Below are 15,262 nucleotides of genomic sequence, written 5' to 3' on the forward strand. Positions count from 1 at the left end.
GGTGGAAAAGGGAGGCTGGTCTGGCGAGTCTGATGGTCCCATGGGGGTCTTTGAGCACAAGGGGGTTGGCCCCCTGAGCTCCACACTTCCTTTGGGGTGCTGGGGGCTGCTGGATCCAATCAGCCCTGGATTATGCCACCACTTTAGAGGAATTACAGAAGTGTGACTGAATCACTTTGATCCCCGTGATTTTAATGATGGCAAAACAGATCTATTGATAAAAATAAATTATTTAGAGATGCAAATGATCAGACAGAAGATCTTCATCAGAATTATTTACTGCAAAATAGAGACACTAAAACTACTAGGAGTACAGGATAAGATAGGACAGGGCTCTACACGAAAGCAGTTGTTGAAGCAATTCTACTACAGCTGGCACAAAAGCAAGAATTCTTAAAAAGAGTTGTATGGAACTCCCCCAGACCAATGCTGGTGTGGAGATCTCTGCTCTCAACCTCCAGGAGTGACCTTGGGGGGTCCCCAGCCAAGGCAGGAATCTACACACACACACAGAAAGGTTCTGCTGGAAGAACCTGCCTGTGTGAAAAGGGACTGTCCCTTTCTGGTCGAAAGGGATGGACTGACAGTCACTGGACTCCAGGGGTTGCCTCCCCATCACGGGGTTCATTTGAGGGCAGAGTTCTGGTTGAAGCCCTTCCTGCAGTCGATGCAGTGGAAGGGCCTCTCTGCCCTGAGCTGGTCTGAAACCTCTTCCCACATTCCCCACACCTGAAGGGCCATTCTCCAGTGTGGATGTGCTGGTGTCAGATCAAGTTGGAGCTGTGACTGAAGCTCTTCCCACACTCCAAGCACCTGAAGCGCTTCTCCCTGCTGGGAGGCTGCTCAGGCTCCACCAGCCCAGAGCTCCGGCTCAAGCTCCGGCTGCCTTCCTGGTACAGGCTGGCTCTTTCCTCCTCAGAGCACCCTGGGCTGGCTTTGGAGCCCCTCCTGCGGGGGGATCTCCGGCCCTTTTCCTTCCCGCTGCCTCCCTGCGCCGGGGAGCCCTTCAAAACGGCCTCTCCCACCAGGCTCTGCCGGGGGGATTTGTCCTCCGGGCTCTCCGTCCTCAGCTCGGGGCCTGGGGCAGGAAGCAACAAGGACAGGGAGGGGATTTGCCTCCGGCCCACAGGGAAGGCCAAGGACATCCCCCCAACTCCGGCCCCGGCAGGACGGCGGCGCCAGCGGGGTTGTCCTGCAGCCGGGGCCATGCTCGGCTGACAGAGCCAGCACAACACCCGCCCAAAGGGACACTGACTGCCTCCTCACCTGCCTGGGGGGCCCAAGGCATCTTCCTCTTCCTCGCAGCCTCCTCCTCCATCCGCCCAAGCTTTGGGAAGGACAAATCCTGATGGGGGGGGAACAAGGGCTGAGCGCGTTGGCTTGGGGGTTCCTCCTGCCCAAGTCCATCTCTAGAACTCACCGGGCATCCTGTGACCATAAAAACCTCCAAAACACCAAGATTCAGCCCAGAAAAACCCAAAACACAGTGATTCAGGAAAAAAACCCCTCAGAAATAGCAAGAAAACCATCACCCCCAAAAACTGCAAAAAGCTGGGATTCAGCTAAAATATACTCCAAAATATGAAGATTAGCCCAAAAAATCTCTCCCAGAAATTCCCCCTCTCTTGTCTCTCCCCTCTGGGGTTCAGAGAGTCTCCCCTGTCTGGGATGCTTGGGGTCCCACTTAGGGATACTTGGGAGTGTTGGGTCTCAAGGGTCCCTTCTCCTCTGACTCTCGCCTTCAGGGTGCCACATTCCCGGATATTCCCTCTCTCCAGGTTTTCCACTTCATTGTCCCGGGGATCCCAGGGGTCCCCACTGTCCAGGCTTCCCCTTCTCCACGCCCCCCGTTTCAGGTTCCCGGGGGTCTCGGGGCTCCTCCCTCTCCGTGCTCCCCCCTCCAGGCTGCCAGGGGTCCCCCAGCTCCGGCATCGCCCCGCTCCACCCTCCACACTCGGCAGCTTCCGGGCTCCACAACCACCCCCAGCACTCCTGGAGGGGCCCCAAACCCGCTGTGTCCCCCCCGCCGGCACCGGGCTGACAATGGAGCCAGCGGGGCCTGACCCAGCAACACCAACCCCCACCATGGGGGGGACCCGCATCCCCCACCCACCGCTGGGGCTCTGCCCCCAACCCAGCCCGGCACCCTCAGAAAACACCTCCCGCCCACCCCCAGGAGCCACCCAGGGCTGAGCAGGAACAGGAACAGCAGGAAAACAACTGCCCCCCCATCCTGTGCGTGCCTGGGAAGGGGGAACTCATCCCAAATATTCTGGGGGGAGCATGGGGGGTCAGGACATACTCGGGTTGCCAGCACAGATTCCCCGGCAAAGTCTGCACTGAGTCAAGCTCTGGAGAGGAGATGGTGCCCCATGGATGGGATTGCAGAGGCTCCCTCAGGTCCCCAGCAGGAATCAGGAACCAGGAATAGACACAAAAGGTCCCCCCAAAGATTTCAGGGGGAGTGTCCTGGAGGGAGGGGACAGTGTCACCCCACCAGGGCAGGGCTGGCAAGTGGGAGGCTGCTCCAGGGCTCTGCAAGAGGCCTCGTGCTCTGCTCGGCCCCAGCACTGGCTGGTCCCAACAGCCCCGGCTGCCCCCGGCCCTGGGCAGCTCTGCTGCCACAGGCTGTGCCCTCACCGTGGCCCTGCAATGGCCCTGCCTGTCCCTCCCCCGTGGCCCTGCCCGTGGCCCTGTCCCTTGGCTCTCTCTCTGCCAGCTCAGTGTGGGGCACACGGGCTGGGGGTCCCTCCCGCGCCCCCCGGGCAGCCGGCGTTGGCTGGGGGGATGTGAGGGCTGGGCCTGCTCAGCACAGCCCCGGCCTCGTGCCCAGCGCCTCTTTCCTGCCCCACACAAGAGCTTCCCGGCCCCCCCAGGGCTCCCCTGCTGCTGCCTCTGCTCCTGGCCCTGCCTTTGCTGCTCCCTTGGCTGGGGCAGCGGCTGCAGGGGGGGGATGGCAGCAGCTTCAGCTCCACGGCACTTCCTGGGGGGAGCTCAGCCCGGGGGGCACGGGCAGGGACCTGATGGGGATGGACAGGGGCCCAGCAGGGACAGCCAGGGCCTGCAGGGGAAGGCACAGGGACAACCTGGCCCCCCACACTGCCAGGGCTGTCTCTGCTCCTCCTTGCAGGCTCCGTGGCCAGGCACAGTTGGTGTTCCTGGGTGCCCACCATCTCAGCACTTGGAGCCGCTCAAATCAGCGCCCGCAGCTCTGCAGCAAAGCCCCAGCTCACCTGGCACAGAGGGGATGGACACAGCACCTGCCCGGGGATGGGCACTCACAGCTTTGTCTCTTCCCCACCACGGGGTTCTCGTTCCTCAGCAGCACCTCTGCCTTGCACTTATTCTCAGTGTCATCTCTGGGCCTCCTCTCAAGGACAGGAACCTGCAGGGAGGGGACATGATGTGCAAGCTGAGGGCTGCCTGCTTGCACTGGCCTCTGGGCTTCCTTCTCCTTCTAGAACCATCCCAGAACTTGTCCTGCTTTTCTAACACCACACATTTACAGACTAACCTTGGAGATAGATATGGACAGACATCTCCATCACACTGGGGATGGAGCCTCAAGCATGTGCTGCCATAGGAATGGCAATCAGAGAATCACAGAATCAGCCAGGTTGGAAAAGATCTCCGAGATCATTGAGTCCAACCCTGGATCCAACCCCGCCGTGCTTCCCAGACCATGGCACTGATGCCACATCCACTCTCACCTTCAACACCTCCAGGGACAGGGACTCCACCCCCTCCCTGCCCAGCCCATTCCAAGGCCTGATTACTCTCTTGGGAAAAAATTCCTTCTTAATATCCAACCTAAACCTCCCCTGGCACAGCTCCAGACCCAGCCTTCTTGTCCTACTGTTGCTTCCTGGCAGAACAGCCCCAACCCCACCTGGCTACACCCTCCTGGCAGGGACTTGCAGAGAGTCAGGAGGTCTCCCCTGAGCCTCCTCTTCTCCAGCCTCAACACCCCCAGCTCCCTCAGCCTCTCCTCACACCACTTGTGCTCCACTCCCTTCCCCAGCCTCGCTGCTCTTCTCTGCTCCTGCTCCAGCCCCTCCAGGGCCTTCCTCAACTCAGGGGCCCAGAGCTGGACACAGCACTCCAGGGGTGGCCTCACCAGCGCTCACTCCAGCCCAACAATCCCTTCCCTGCTCCTGCTGCCACACTCTTCCTCACACAGGCCACCATCCATTGGCCCTCTTGGCCACCTGGCCACACTCTGCCTCCTCTTCAGCTTCCTGTCCATCCCCACTCCCAGCTCCCTTTCTGCCTGCCTGCTCTCCAGCCACTCTGGCCCCAGCCCGGGGGGCTGACGGGGCTTCTTGTGGCCAAAGGGCAGGACCCGGCCCTTGGCCTGCTTGACCCTCATCCCCTTGCAATCAGCCCATGGATCCAGCTTGGCCAGGTCCCTCTGCAGAGCCCTCCTGCCTTCCAGCACATCAACACACCCCCAGCTTGGTGTCAGCTGCACATTTGCTGATGGAATGCCTGGTTCTGCAGCAGCTGCAGATGCTCAAGGGGCAGCAGGACCAAGTCAGGGGCCTGGGGGTCCTGGGGAGCTTTGGGGTGCGGGAGGGTCCTGGGGGAGCTGGGGAGGGGCTTTGGGGATTGGGGGTACAAACCAGGACAGACCAGGACAGACCAGTAGCTCCTCACTGCTCCCCAGATCTCTCCTGGAGCTGGGCCATGTTGTCATGGGACACCTGAGCCCCCCCCAGTGCCCTCCCAGTACAGCCCAGTGCCCCCAGTACAGCCCACTGTGTTCCTGTCCCAGGGTGCCGGGCGATCCCTCTTGGGGGGGTTGGAAGGGATTTGAGGGGGGGGCTGCGGGAGACTTGGGGGGATCTACAGGGGTGGGATGGGGATTTAAGGGGGTTTAGGGAGGCTTTGGGTGCATTTAGGGAAGTTAAAAGAGGTCTTGGGGGCATTGGGGGGTCAAAGGGATATGTGTGGGGAGGGGATTAAAGGGAAAATGGGGGTTAGGGGACATTTGGGGGTGGTTAATGGGGCCTGGGGGAGGAGAGGAGGGGCTGCACCACGAGCAGGTGAATCCTGAAACCCCCCTGGTGTCCCCAAGACCCTCTTGGTCTCCCTAATTCCCCTCTTGAGAGGATGAGCTTGTGAGCTTTGAATTCCACTCCATCAACTCTTATGACCGCATCACAGAGTTTCCCTTCAAAGCGGAGCTCGTTGGCCAAGCTGCAGGGAAGCCCTGCTTCAGCACCACTTGCCCTGGCCGTGGAGCTGCCAGGTGGGCACTGGAGCCCTGTCCCTGCTGACAGCAGCCCCAGGGGGGTTGCCCCCTCCATCCCTCCGTGCCGTGGCCCCTTACCCACGCCGATGCTGCCGTAGCCCAGGTGGGGCCCAGGTGACGCCGCTCGTTCACGCACATGCCCTGCAGACCCCGTCCATGCCGGTGATCAGCCGCCCCACGCCCACCACGCCGGCCACTGTGGCCCCTCGGTCATGGCTGGGGCGAAGGGACAGGCCCGTCAGAGGTGCAAAAAAGGATGAAGCTCGCAAAGCTGCTGGGGGGGGGCAGAGTGGGGACACAGGGCTGCCCCCTCCCCGAGGTGCAGGTAGCCCACCACAGCCCATGAGCCTCTGTGCTGCAGGCAGAATCCACAGCTCAAAAACACGCATCCTGATGGGCTCAATCCTGCGCTGTTGGGGGGCAGCTGCCCCCTGCAGCACTGCTCAGGGCTCCAGCTTGACCCTGCACCTCCAGAACCCATCAGCTGCCTCCCCAGGTCTCACCCACAGAGCTGGGCTGGAGGTCAGCAGCTCCCAGCCTTCCTGCTGCTTCCAAACCATTTTGCATATGGCACATTGGAGCTTTGTGCAGCAAGGAGGAAAGACAACGTCCCAGCCTCATTTTTAAACTGCAGATTTGTTTTTATTTTTAGATCTCGAAAAACTCTAAGAAGTAAGTGGAGACATCTCAGGTAAATCGAAGTCCTTAATCCCCTTGTTTCTGTGTCCCCGGTTCTCCCCCTGCTCACGGTGCTGCAAACCAGGGGCTGCCCCAGGCTCGGGTCCCAGCCAGTGTGGGCAGAGCAGGAGGGATGCAGGGCCAAGTGGAGCAAAGCCTCTGGGGTAATGGCAGGTTTCTCGACTGCCACGTCTCAAAGTGCTTTAAGTGTTTTCCTGCCTGTGCAGCACAAGCAGATACATGTTCCTGAGTGCAGAACGTCCCACTTAGGGCCAAATCCTGCCTGTGCCCGGGACAGGCTCCCACACGGCACTGTAGAGCTGAGGGCATGCCAGGCTCCCCGAGGGGCAGGGGGAGATGGGGGACACAGCAGGGCAGCTGGGCAGGGGCTGGGGGAAGGGGCTGCAGCCTGGGTTGAGGTTTTGCTTGAGGCCCCCCCAGGCTGACACGTGTACAGGGCTCCCCGGGTCCATGTGCTCACCCCAGCAACCACCAAAAACCCTTCTTGGGGGGGATCTGGGCACTGTCTGGAGCGGGCAGCTGCCTGCCCTGGCCTGGCTGCCCCTGTCCTGGGGCTGGGGGATGCATGCGGGGTCCCCGCAGCTGCCCGCCCGCCCCGGGATGCGGGTGGGGGCTGGAGGAGACATGCAGGGTCCCGCCGCAGCTGCCCCCCGCATGCAGCCGGCACAGAGCCGCGGGCGATACCTGGAGTCAAACTTTTTGCCATCTTTAAAGGTCCCATTGTAGTGCTAGCGAATGAAATCCCCCATCTGCGCCTCCCGCAGGCAGATTTTGGGGATATAGTATCTGTCTATCACCACGTCTTCCCAGCGCCGGGGCCCCCAGGATGCCCAGGAGGAGGAGGAGGAGGAGGACGAGGCAGTGGCTGCCCGGGGCCATGGCCATGGTGCTGGGGCTGTGGCGGCAGAAGGGCCCAGCGCGGGAAGGCAGAGAAGGGGGGTCCGGGACGCCCCTTCCCTGCCCGGGACGCCCCTTCCCTTCGCTTTCCCTCCCTTCCCTTCCCCTGCACCCGCCCAGCCCGGCCCTCTTGGAATTTCTGTAGACGTGTCGCTCATCTCCCTCTCCATGTTGGAGGACCTGAAGTAGGTACTGTAACAACAGAGGATGAGCTTGTGCGCCTTGAATTCCACCCCATCAACTCTTATGATCACATCACAGAGTTTCCCTTCAAGGCGGAGCTCATTGGCGATGCTCCAGTTCCCTTCGCTCATCTCCCTCTCCATGTTGGAGGACGACTGTCTGGTGGGTGCTCAGCTATCCCCCACGTTGCAGTCAGAGGCAGAGCGGACCTCGCTGACGCGTGTGGAACACTCTGATGTTGCCTGGAAACATCCAGCGCTGCACCCACTCGCTGGCTCTGGATTGTGACCCGTGATGACATCACAACCACAGGGGTGACCCAGGCCCAACATTCCCTGGTTGCCCGGCGCCTTCACTTCCCCTCGGCCCAGGTTCTGCTGAACCCCGGGCCTGCACAATGTTAATGGTTGCTGGGAGCAAAATCGTCTGTGTGATCCCCCAGCATAAGAATAATGAATAATAATAAATAATCCTCAGTATTATTTTGCCAGAGTGTAAAAGTCCCGAAAGGTGGGCACTGACTGCTGCTGAAGTGCCTTGTGCCACCTCACCCAGGAGGAAGCTGAGGCACAGCCCAGCTCCTGTCAGTGCTGAAGTCACACCCACTTCCCCCGATTTGTCACTCGAGGTGAAGCCCAGAGGCCAGTGCAAGCAGGCAGCCCTCAGCTTGCACATCATGTCCCCTCCCTGCAGGTTCATGTCCTTGAGAGGAAGCCCAGAGATGACACTGAGAATAAGTGCAAGGCAGAGGTGCTGCTGAGGAAGGAGAGCCCCGTGGTGGGGAAGAGACAAAGCTGGGAGTGCCCATCCCCGAGAAGGTTCTGTCTCCATCCCCTGTGTGCCAGGTGAGCTGGGGCTTTGCTGCAGAGCTGCGGGCGCTGATTTGAGCAGCTCCAAGTGCTGAGATGGTGGGCACCCAGGAACACCAACTGTGCCTGGCCACGGAGCCTGCAAGGAGGAGCAGAGACAGCCCTGGCAGTGTGGGGGGCCAGGTTGTCCCTGTGCCTTCCCCTGCAGGCCCTGGCTGTCCCTGCTGGGCCCCTGTCCATCCCCATCAGGTCCCTGCCCGTCCCCCCCGGGCTGAGCTCCCCCCAGGAAGTGCCGTGGAGCTGAAGCTGCTGCCATCCCCCCCCTGCAGCCGCTGCCCCAGCCAAGGGAGCAGCAAAGGCAGGGCCAGGAGCAGAGGCAGCAGCAGGGGAGCCCTGGGGGGGCCGGGAAGCTCTTGTGTGGGGCAGGAAAGAGGTGCTGGGCACGAGGCCGGGGCTGTGCTGAGCAGGCCCAGCCCTCACATCCTTCCAGCCAACGCCGGCTGCCCGGGGGGCACGGGAGGGACCCCCAGCCCGTGTGCCCCACACTGAGCTGGCAGAGAGAGAGCCAAGGGACAGGACCACGGGCAGGGCCACGGGGGAGGGACAGGCAGGGCCATTGCAGGGCCACGGTGAGGGCACAGCCTGTGGCAGCAGAGCTGCCCAGGGCCGGGGGCAGCCGGGGCTTCTTGTGGCCAAAGGGCAGGACCCGGCCCTTGGCCTGCTTGACCCTCATCCCCTTGCAATCAGCCCATGGATCCAGCTTGGCCAGGTCCCTCTGCAGAGCCCTCCTGCCTTCCAGCACATCAACACACCCCCAGCTTGGTGTCAGCTGCACATTTGCTGATGAAATGCCTGGTTCTGCAGCAGCTGCAGATGCTCAAGGGGCAGCAGGACCAAGTCAGGGGCCTGGGGGGCCCTGGGGAGCTTTGGGGTGCGGGAGGGTCCTGGGGGAGCTGGGGAGGGGCTTTGGGGATTGGGGGTACAAACCAGGACAGACCAGTACAGACCAGGACAGACCAGTAGCTCCTCACTGCTCCCCAGATCTCTCCTGGAGCTGGGCCATGTTGTCATGGGACACCTGAGCCCCCCCCAGTGCCCTCCCAGTACAGCCCAGTGCCCCCAGTACAGCCCACTGTGTTCCTGTCCCAGGGTGCCGGGCGATCCCTCTTGGGGGGGTTGGAAGGGATTTGAGGGGGGAGCTGGGGGAGATTTGGGGGGATCTACAGGGGTGGGATGGGGATTTAAGGGGGTTTAGGGAGGCTTTGGGTGCATTTAGGGAAGTTAAAAGAGGTCTTGGGGGCATTGGGGTGTCGAGGACCAGGAATCGGAATGGGAACAATTCCGGAAATGGAAAAATATGTACAGCGATTGAATGGACTTTACACATTGTGTGTTTCCCCTGAATTTGAATCTTCCAGCCATGCCCAGGCCTGCTCACCTCCCCGCTCCTCTATCTTCTCTGCCGATTGGCTGGAGAAGCTGCGGCAGGAGACAGCCCCCATTTGCCCTTTCCTCCCTTTTTCCCACGGCCCAATCCTGGTTTGTCCCCCTGCCTGTCTGTCTCCTGCTCCACCCTATGTTCTGGCCCTTTCCCTCTGGATAAAAACCCCGCGTGCGCGCTGGATTAAACATTCTACCTGCACCCCACCTTTGTGTCTGGGATCCGTGTTGTGTCGCGGCCCCATTCCCCTCCCCCATTCGGACTGCGACAGATGGCGCTCACCGTCGGGCAGAAAAGGTTTTTACCTTAAGAAAACCTCTCCCACGCCACAAAGGGCTCAGACAGCGCTGAGAGAAGCGTTTTCGTCTCGCTGGTCCTTCCCGGTAGAACCCCAGATTACGGCAGGATAGCCGCCGCACCGAGAAAGGTGAGCTCCGGGAAAAACCTCTAATCCCATCTCCCACCCTCACAAAATAATTTCGCAATGGGCCTCTCGCTATCTACCTCTCAAAAATTCGTGTACCGCAAGCTTAAAGACTTTATTTTGGAAAATGGACACCCTTTAGACAAAAAATCCTCAAAATCCCTTGCTAAATGGCTTGAAAACAGAGGGGAAGCAGTCTCCGACAGCATGTCCCTGAAAGACTGGGAGAAAATTGGATACAATATCTGGAGAGCGAAAGAGAGGGGAGACAGAGAGGCTACTGAAGCGTTAATTGCTTGGAGATTGATTTTGATGGTGCTACAACATCAAATAACCAGTCCCAATGAAAATCTCCAAGAATCTGAACAAAAATCCAAGCCCCCACCCCAAAAAATGGACAAGCCCCGAGGGTCCCGGAGCGGCGGGGGGGCGGGGGAGAGCGCGGACGGCGGGAGGGGGAAACAAAGCACAGAATACCGACATCATGGCGTAGGCGAGCTGAGCAGCCTCGTGGCTGAAACCCAGGAGAGCAGGGAGCAGCGTGGAGAAACGGCGTGCAAAGATTTCGCGCGTCTCCCGCCGGCACCGCCCCCCAGCCCGCCCGGGGAAGCTCGGCCGGCACCGCCCACCAGCCCGCCTTCGCGTCCGCCCCCCTACGCCCCCGGCACGACCACAGACCCTCCCACCAGAACGCCCTCTCCCTCCAGCGCCGCCTCTACCCCCACGTCATCACCCTCCCGGGATAGACGAAAACTAAGGAGCAGGGCCACGGCCTCTTCCGACGACAACACCGGGGAAGATAGCCGCGCCCATGAAGCCTCTGTTACCGAGGCTCCCGGTAGTTGCAGGAGGACAAATAACTCTCTTCCATGCAACGATATTTGGAAAGCTTTCCGGACAGAAGCCGCACAGGCTAATGATGCCGAGTTTTTAAAAGCCTTTCCAATATATTTAGAGGAAGGTCGAGCTCCTGAGTGGCGTCCGGTGTCTTATCCTATGTTAAAAGACATCAAAAAAGCAATTGTAGAGTACGGTTTGGGGTCACCTTATACTGTTGGACTTTTTGAATCGTTTTTTCTCGCCTGCCGGTTAATACCTTATGATATCAAAGCGGTAATTAATGGGCTGTTATCCACCGTGCAGGCATCCGTTTTTGAAGCGGAATGGAAACGCCTTATAGTTAAATATGTTAATGAGAAAATGGAGAGGCGTGGTATTCCTGTAAAAAATGCTATTGATATGCTGTATGGAGAAGGCAACTATGCCAACCGACAAGACCAGGCTCTTGTGGATTTAAAATACTTAGATATTACAAAAGATCTGGCAATGGAGGCCTTTAAAAAGGTTGCTGATGCATATGTCCAAACACCCTCCTTCACCCTAATTCATCAGGGCTCAACAGAACCTTTTGTGGACTTTATAACTCGGCTAAAAGAAGCTATAGCACGGCAAGTCCAGCAAAAGGAAAGCCAAGACATTCTGTTTAATAAACTTGTGATTGAAAAGGCTAACGAAGATTGCCAACAAGCCTTAAAAATGCTAAAGGATCCTACACTCCTGGAGATGATAGAGGCCTGTAAGAATGTGGGGTCTAATTCTCATAAAGCAAGACTAATAGCTGAAGCTTTAGCTGGACCACAAACCTGTTTTCACTGTGGGGAGACAAGACATATTAAAAAGAACTGCGCACGATTAACTACAAAGACTGAGCTTCCCAAGACGCCGTGCAAACGATGTGGAAAGGGCAGACACTGGACTAAAGATTGCCGCTCTCTTACTAACATTTATGGACAACTGCTACCCCCGAAAAGGTCACCAGACTTAAGAAGAAAAGTGACTTTTAATTCAATGCCAGATCTTAAACAGTGCACCTGTGAGCTGTCAAGAAACAAGGCAGCACCCCCTCAACTGCGTTCCATCCTGCGTAGCCCATCCCTTCAGCAAATGCCAAGAAACCACAGCAATCCCTGCAGTTCCCTTATCATGTGATCCCAATCCTAAATTCTCCCTTCTAACATGTTCTGCTTACTTTCCAGGATCTCGTAGTCCACAGAAGACCACTATCACTAAGCTTTTAGACACCATGGAGCAGTGGCATCTCGGGCTGGAAACAATTTTAGGGGGGGAGTCACTCAGCAAATGCAGCTGTCCACTTGTTTTGAAATTTTGCTTTCTCTGTTTGTTTTGTTACTAACTATTTCTTGTGTCACAGCATGCTGCAGGAAAACCATCACAAAAAATATCTTTTTAGCCGTGCCTCATTCAAACAACAGAGGGCGAGATGTCGAGGACCAGGAATCGGAATGGGAACAATTCCGGAAATGGAAAAATATGTACAGCGATTGAATGGACTTTACACATTGTGTGTTTCTCCCGAATTTGAATCTTCCAGCCATGCCCAGGCTTGCTCACCTCCCCGCTCCTCTATCTTCTCTGCCGATTGGCTGGAGAAGCTGCGGCAGGAGACAGCCCCCATTTGCCCTTTCCTCCCTTTTTCCCACGACCCAATCCTGGTTTGTCCCCCTGCCTGTCTGTCTCCTGCTCCACCCTATGTTCTGGCCCTTTCCCTCTGGATAAAAACCCCGCGTGCGCGCTGGATTAAACATTCTACCTGCACCCCACCTTTGTGTCTGGGATCCGTGTTGTGTCGCGGCCCCATTCCCCTCCCCCATTCGGACTGCGACATTGGGGGGTCAAAGGGATATGTGTGGGGAGGGGATTAAAGGGAAAATGGGGGTTAGGGGACATTTGGGGGGGTTAATGGGGCCTGGGGGGGGAGAGGAGGGGCTGCACCACGAGCAGGTGAATCCTGAAACCCCCCTGGTGTCCCCAAGACCCTCTTGGTCTCCCTAATTCCCCTCTTGAGAGGATGAGCTTGTGAGCTTTGAATTCCACTCCATCAACTCTTATGACCGCATCACAGAGTTTCCCTTCAAAGCGGAGCTCGTTGGCCAAGCTGCAGGGAAGCCCTGCTTCAGCACCACTTGCCCTGGTCGTGGAGCTGCCAGGTGGGCACTGGAGCCCCGTCCCTGCTGACAGCAGCCCCAGGGGGGTTGCCCCCTCCATCCCTCCGTGCCGTGGCCCCTTACCCACGCCGATGCTGCCGTAGCCCAGGTGGGGCCCAGGTGACGCCGCTCGTTCACGCACATGCCCTGCAGCCCCCGTCCATGCCGGTGATCAGCCGCCCCACGCCCACCACGCCGGCCACTGTGGCCCCTCGGTCATGGCTGGGGCGAAGGGACAGGCCCATCAGAGGTGTAAAAAGGATGAAGCTCCCAAAGCTGCTGGGGGGGGGCAGAGTGGGGGCACAGGGCTGCCCCCTCCCCGAGGTGCAGGTAGCCCACCACAGCCCATGAGCCTCTGTGCTGCAGGCAGAATCCACAGCTCAAAAACACGCATCCTGATGGGCTCAATCCTGCGCTGTTGGGGGGCAGCTGCCCCCTGCAGCACTGGTCAGGGCTCCAGCTTGACCCTGCACCTCCAGAACCCATCAGCTGCCTCCCCAGGTCTCACCCACAGAGCTGGGCTGGAGGTCAGCAGCTCCCAGCCTTCCTGCTGCTTCCAAACCATTTTGCATATGGCACATTGGAGCTTTGTGCAGCAAGGAGGAAAGACAACGTCCCGGCCTCATTTTTAAACTGCAGATTTGTTTTTATTTTTAGATCTCGAAAAACTCTAAGAAGTAAGTGGAGACATCTCAGGTAAATTGAAGTCCTTAATCCCCTTGTTTCTGTGTCCCCGGTTCTCCCCCTGCTCACGGTGCTGCAAACCAGGGGCTGCCCCAGGCTCGGGTCCCAGCCAGTGTGGGCAGAGCAGGAGGGATGCGGGGCCAAGGGACACTGAGTGGAGCAAAGCCTCTGGGGTAATGAAAGGTTTCTCCACTGCCACGTCTCAAAGTGCTTTAAGTGTTTTCCTGCCTGTGCAGCACAAGCAGATACATGTTCCTGAGTGCAGAACGTCCCACTTAGGGCCAAATCCTGCCTGTGCCCGGGACAGGCTCCCACACGGCACTGTAGAGCTGAGGGCATGCCAGGCTCCCCGAGGGGCTGGGGGGAGCTGGGGGACACGACAGGGCAGCCGGGCAGGGGCTGGGGGAAGGGGCTGCAGCCTGGGTTGAGGCTTTGCTTGAGGCCCCCCCAGGCTGACACGTGTACAGGGCTCCCCGGGTCCATGTGCTCACCCCAGCATCCATCAAAAGCCTTTCTTGGGGGGGATCTGGGCACTGTCTGGAGCGGGCAGCTGCCTGCCCTGGCCTGGCTGCCCCTGTCCCGGGGCTGGGGGATGCATGCGGGGTCCCCGCAGCTGCCCGCCCGCCCCGGGATGCAGGTGGGGGCTGGAGGAGACATGCAGGGTCCCGCCGCAGCTGCCCCCCGCATGCAGCCGGCACAGAGCCGCGGGCGATACCTGGAGTCAAACTCTTTGCCATCTTTAAAGGTCCCATTGTAGTGCTAGCGAATGAAATCCCCCATCTGCGCCTCCCGCAGGCAGATTTTGGGGATATAGTATCTGTCTATCACCACGTCTTCCCAGCGCCGGGGCCCCCAGGATGCCCAGGAGGAGGAGGAGGAGGAGGACGAGGCAGTGGCTGCCCGGGGCCATGGCCATGACACTGGGGCTGTGGCGGCAGAAGGGCCCGGCGGGGGGAAGGCGGAGAAGGGGGGTCCGGGACGCCCCTTCCCTGCCTGGGACGCCCCTTCCCTTCGCTTTCCCTCCCTTCCCTTCCCCTGCACCCGCCCAGCCCGGCCCTCTTGGAATTTCTGTAGACGTGTCGCTCATCTCCCTCTCCATGTTGGAGGACCTGAAGTAGGTACTGCAACAACAGAGGGTCTGTTACCACCCACCCCAGAAAGGGGGAGGGTAACCCAGGTTCTTATTAAAAAATCCCTTGGGGTGGATTAGAGTGAAATGAAACTAAATAATCGGTGTTTGAAAACATATATGTAGGGTTTATTTTAGAACAATGTTGTTTCAAAGGTAAACAGGTATGTTGCCATTTTGGGTGTTATCATCTCTATCTCTCATCTACAGCAATATGGCATAGAGAGAACCTTTAGGGAAAATGCATAAGGGAAAGGCAGGATAAGGGTAAGGGAGAGTAAGAGAAAGCAAAGCTGAGAGTAGAAAGCTGTCTATAGTCACTGCCCACGGGGTCCAGAGATGGAACTTGGCAGTTGCAGCTCCAATGGCTGTCAGTTGAAGTGGTGGCCTTGATCCATTGGGGTGGGGGAGGGAAGCCCCCACACTCCAAGAAGTTATGAGTTATTATATCCATGGACAGTGTCCCGGGCCGTGCCACAAACCCCCAACATCTCCTGGGCCTGCGCAGAGTTCCCGTGAGGGGCCTGGGAAAAGGGTTTTTCCTGCCTTTCAAGATTGGTCGAGGGGGGATGGGCTTTGATGGGCCATCAGAGGTCTAATGCAAAAGTCCTGCAGCTCCTCTTTGAGTGACACTTCTTCCTCACATCCAGTTTGAACCTTCCAAGCTGCACTTTACGAGTTTCTTTTCATTCCCGCACCAAGAAAAGCTCCATCCTGTCACATCTCCTCTAGACCCT

The 15,262-nt window shown here is 58.6% G+C and overlaps 1 protein-coding gene and 1 long non-coding RNA gene across 3 annotated transcripts in view; one reads left to right on the top strand and one right to left on the bottom strand.

Annotated features, from left to right (window-relative positions):
• LOC135406163 (uncharacterized) overlaps positions 1 to 15,262 on the top strand; it is a 396,593-nt gene that overhangs the window by 226,367 nt on the left and 154,964 nt on the right. The gene's annotated exons all lie outside the window — the stretch shown is intronic.
• On the bottom strand, positions 517 to 1,342 carry LOC135406109 (zinc finger protein 92 homolog). Its single transcript, XM_064640657.1, has 2 exons — positions 1,267 to 1,342; positions 517 to 1,078 (listed from the first exon to the last, which is right to left on the bottom strand). The coding sequence occupies exons 1-2, from the start codon at positions 1,316 to 1,318 to the stop codon at positions 765 to 767; spliced, it is 366 nt and encodes a 121-aa protein (XP_064496727.1). The 5' UTR covers positions 1,319 to 1,342; the 3' UTR covers positions 517 to 764.

This window comes from Pseudopipra pipra, chromosome W, assembly GCF_036250125.1.
Source record: "Pseudopipra pipra isolate bDixPip1 chromosome W, bDixPip1.hap1, whole genome shotgun sequence".
Taxonomy (NCBI): domain Eukaryota; kingdom Metazoa; phylum Chordata; class Aves; order Passeriformes; family Pipridae; genus Pseudopipra; species Pseudopipra pipra.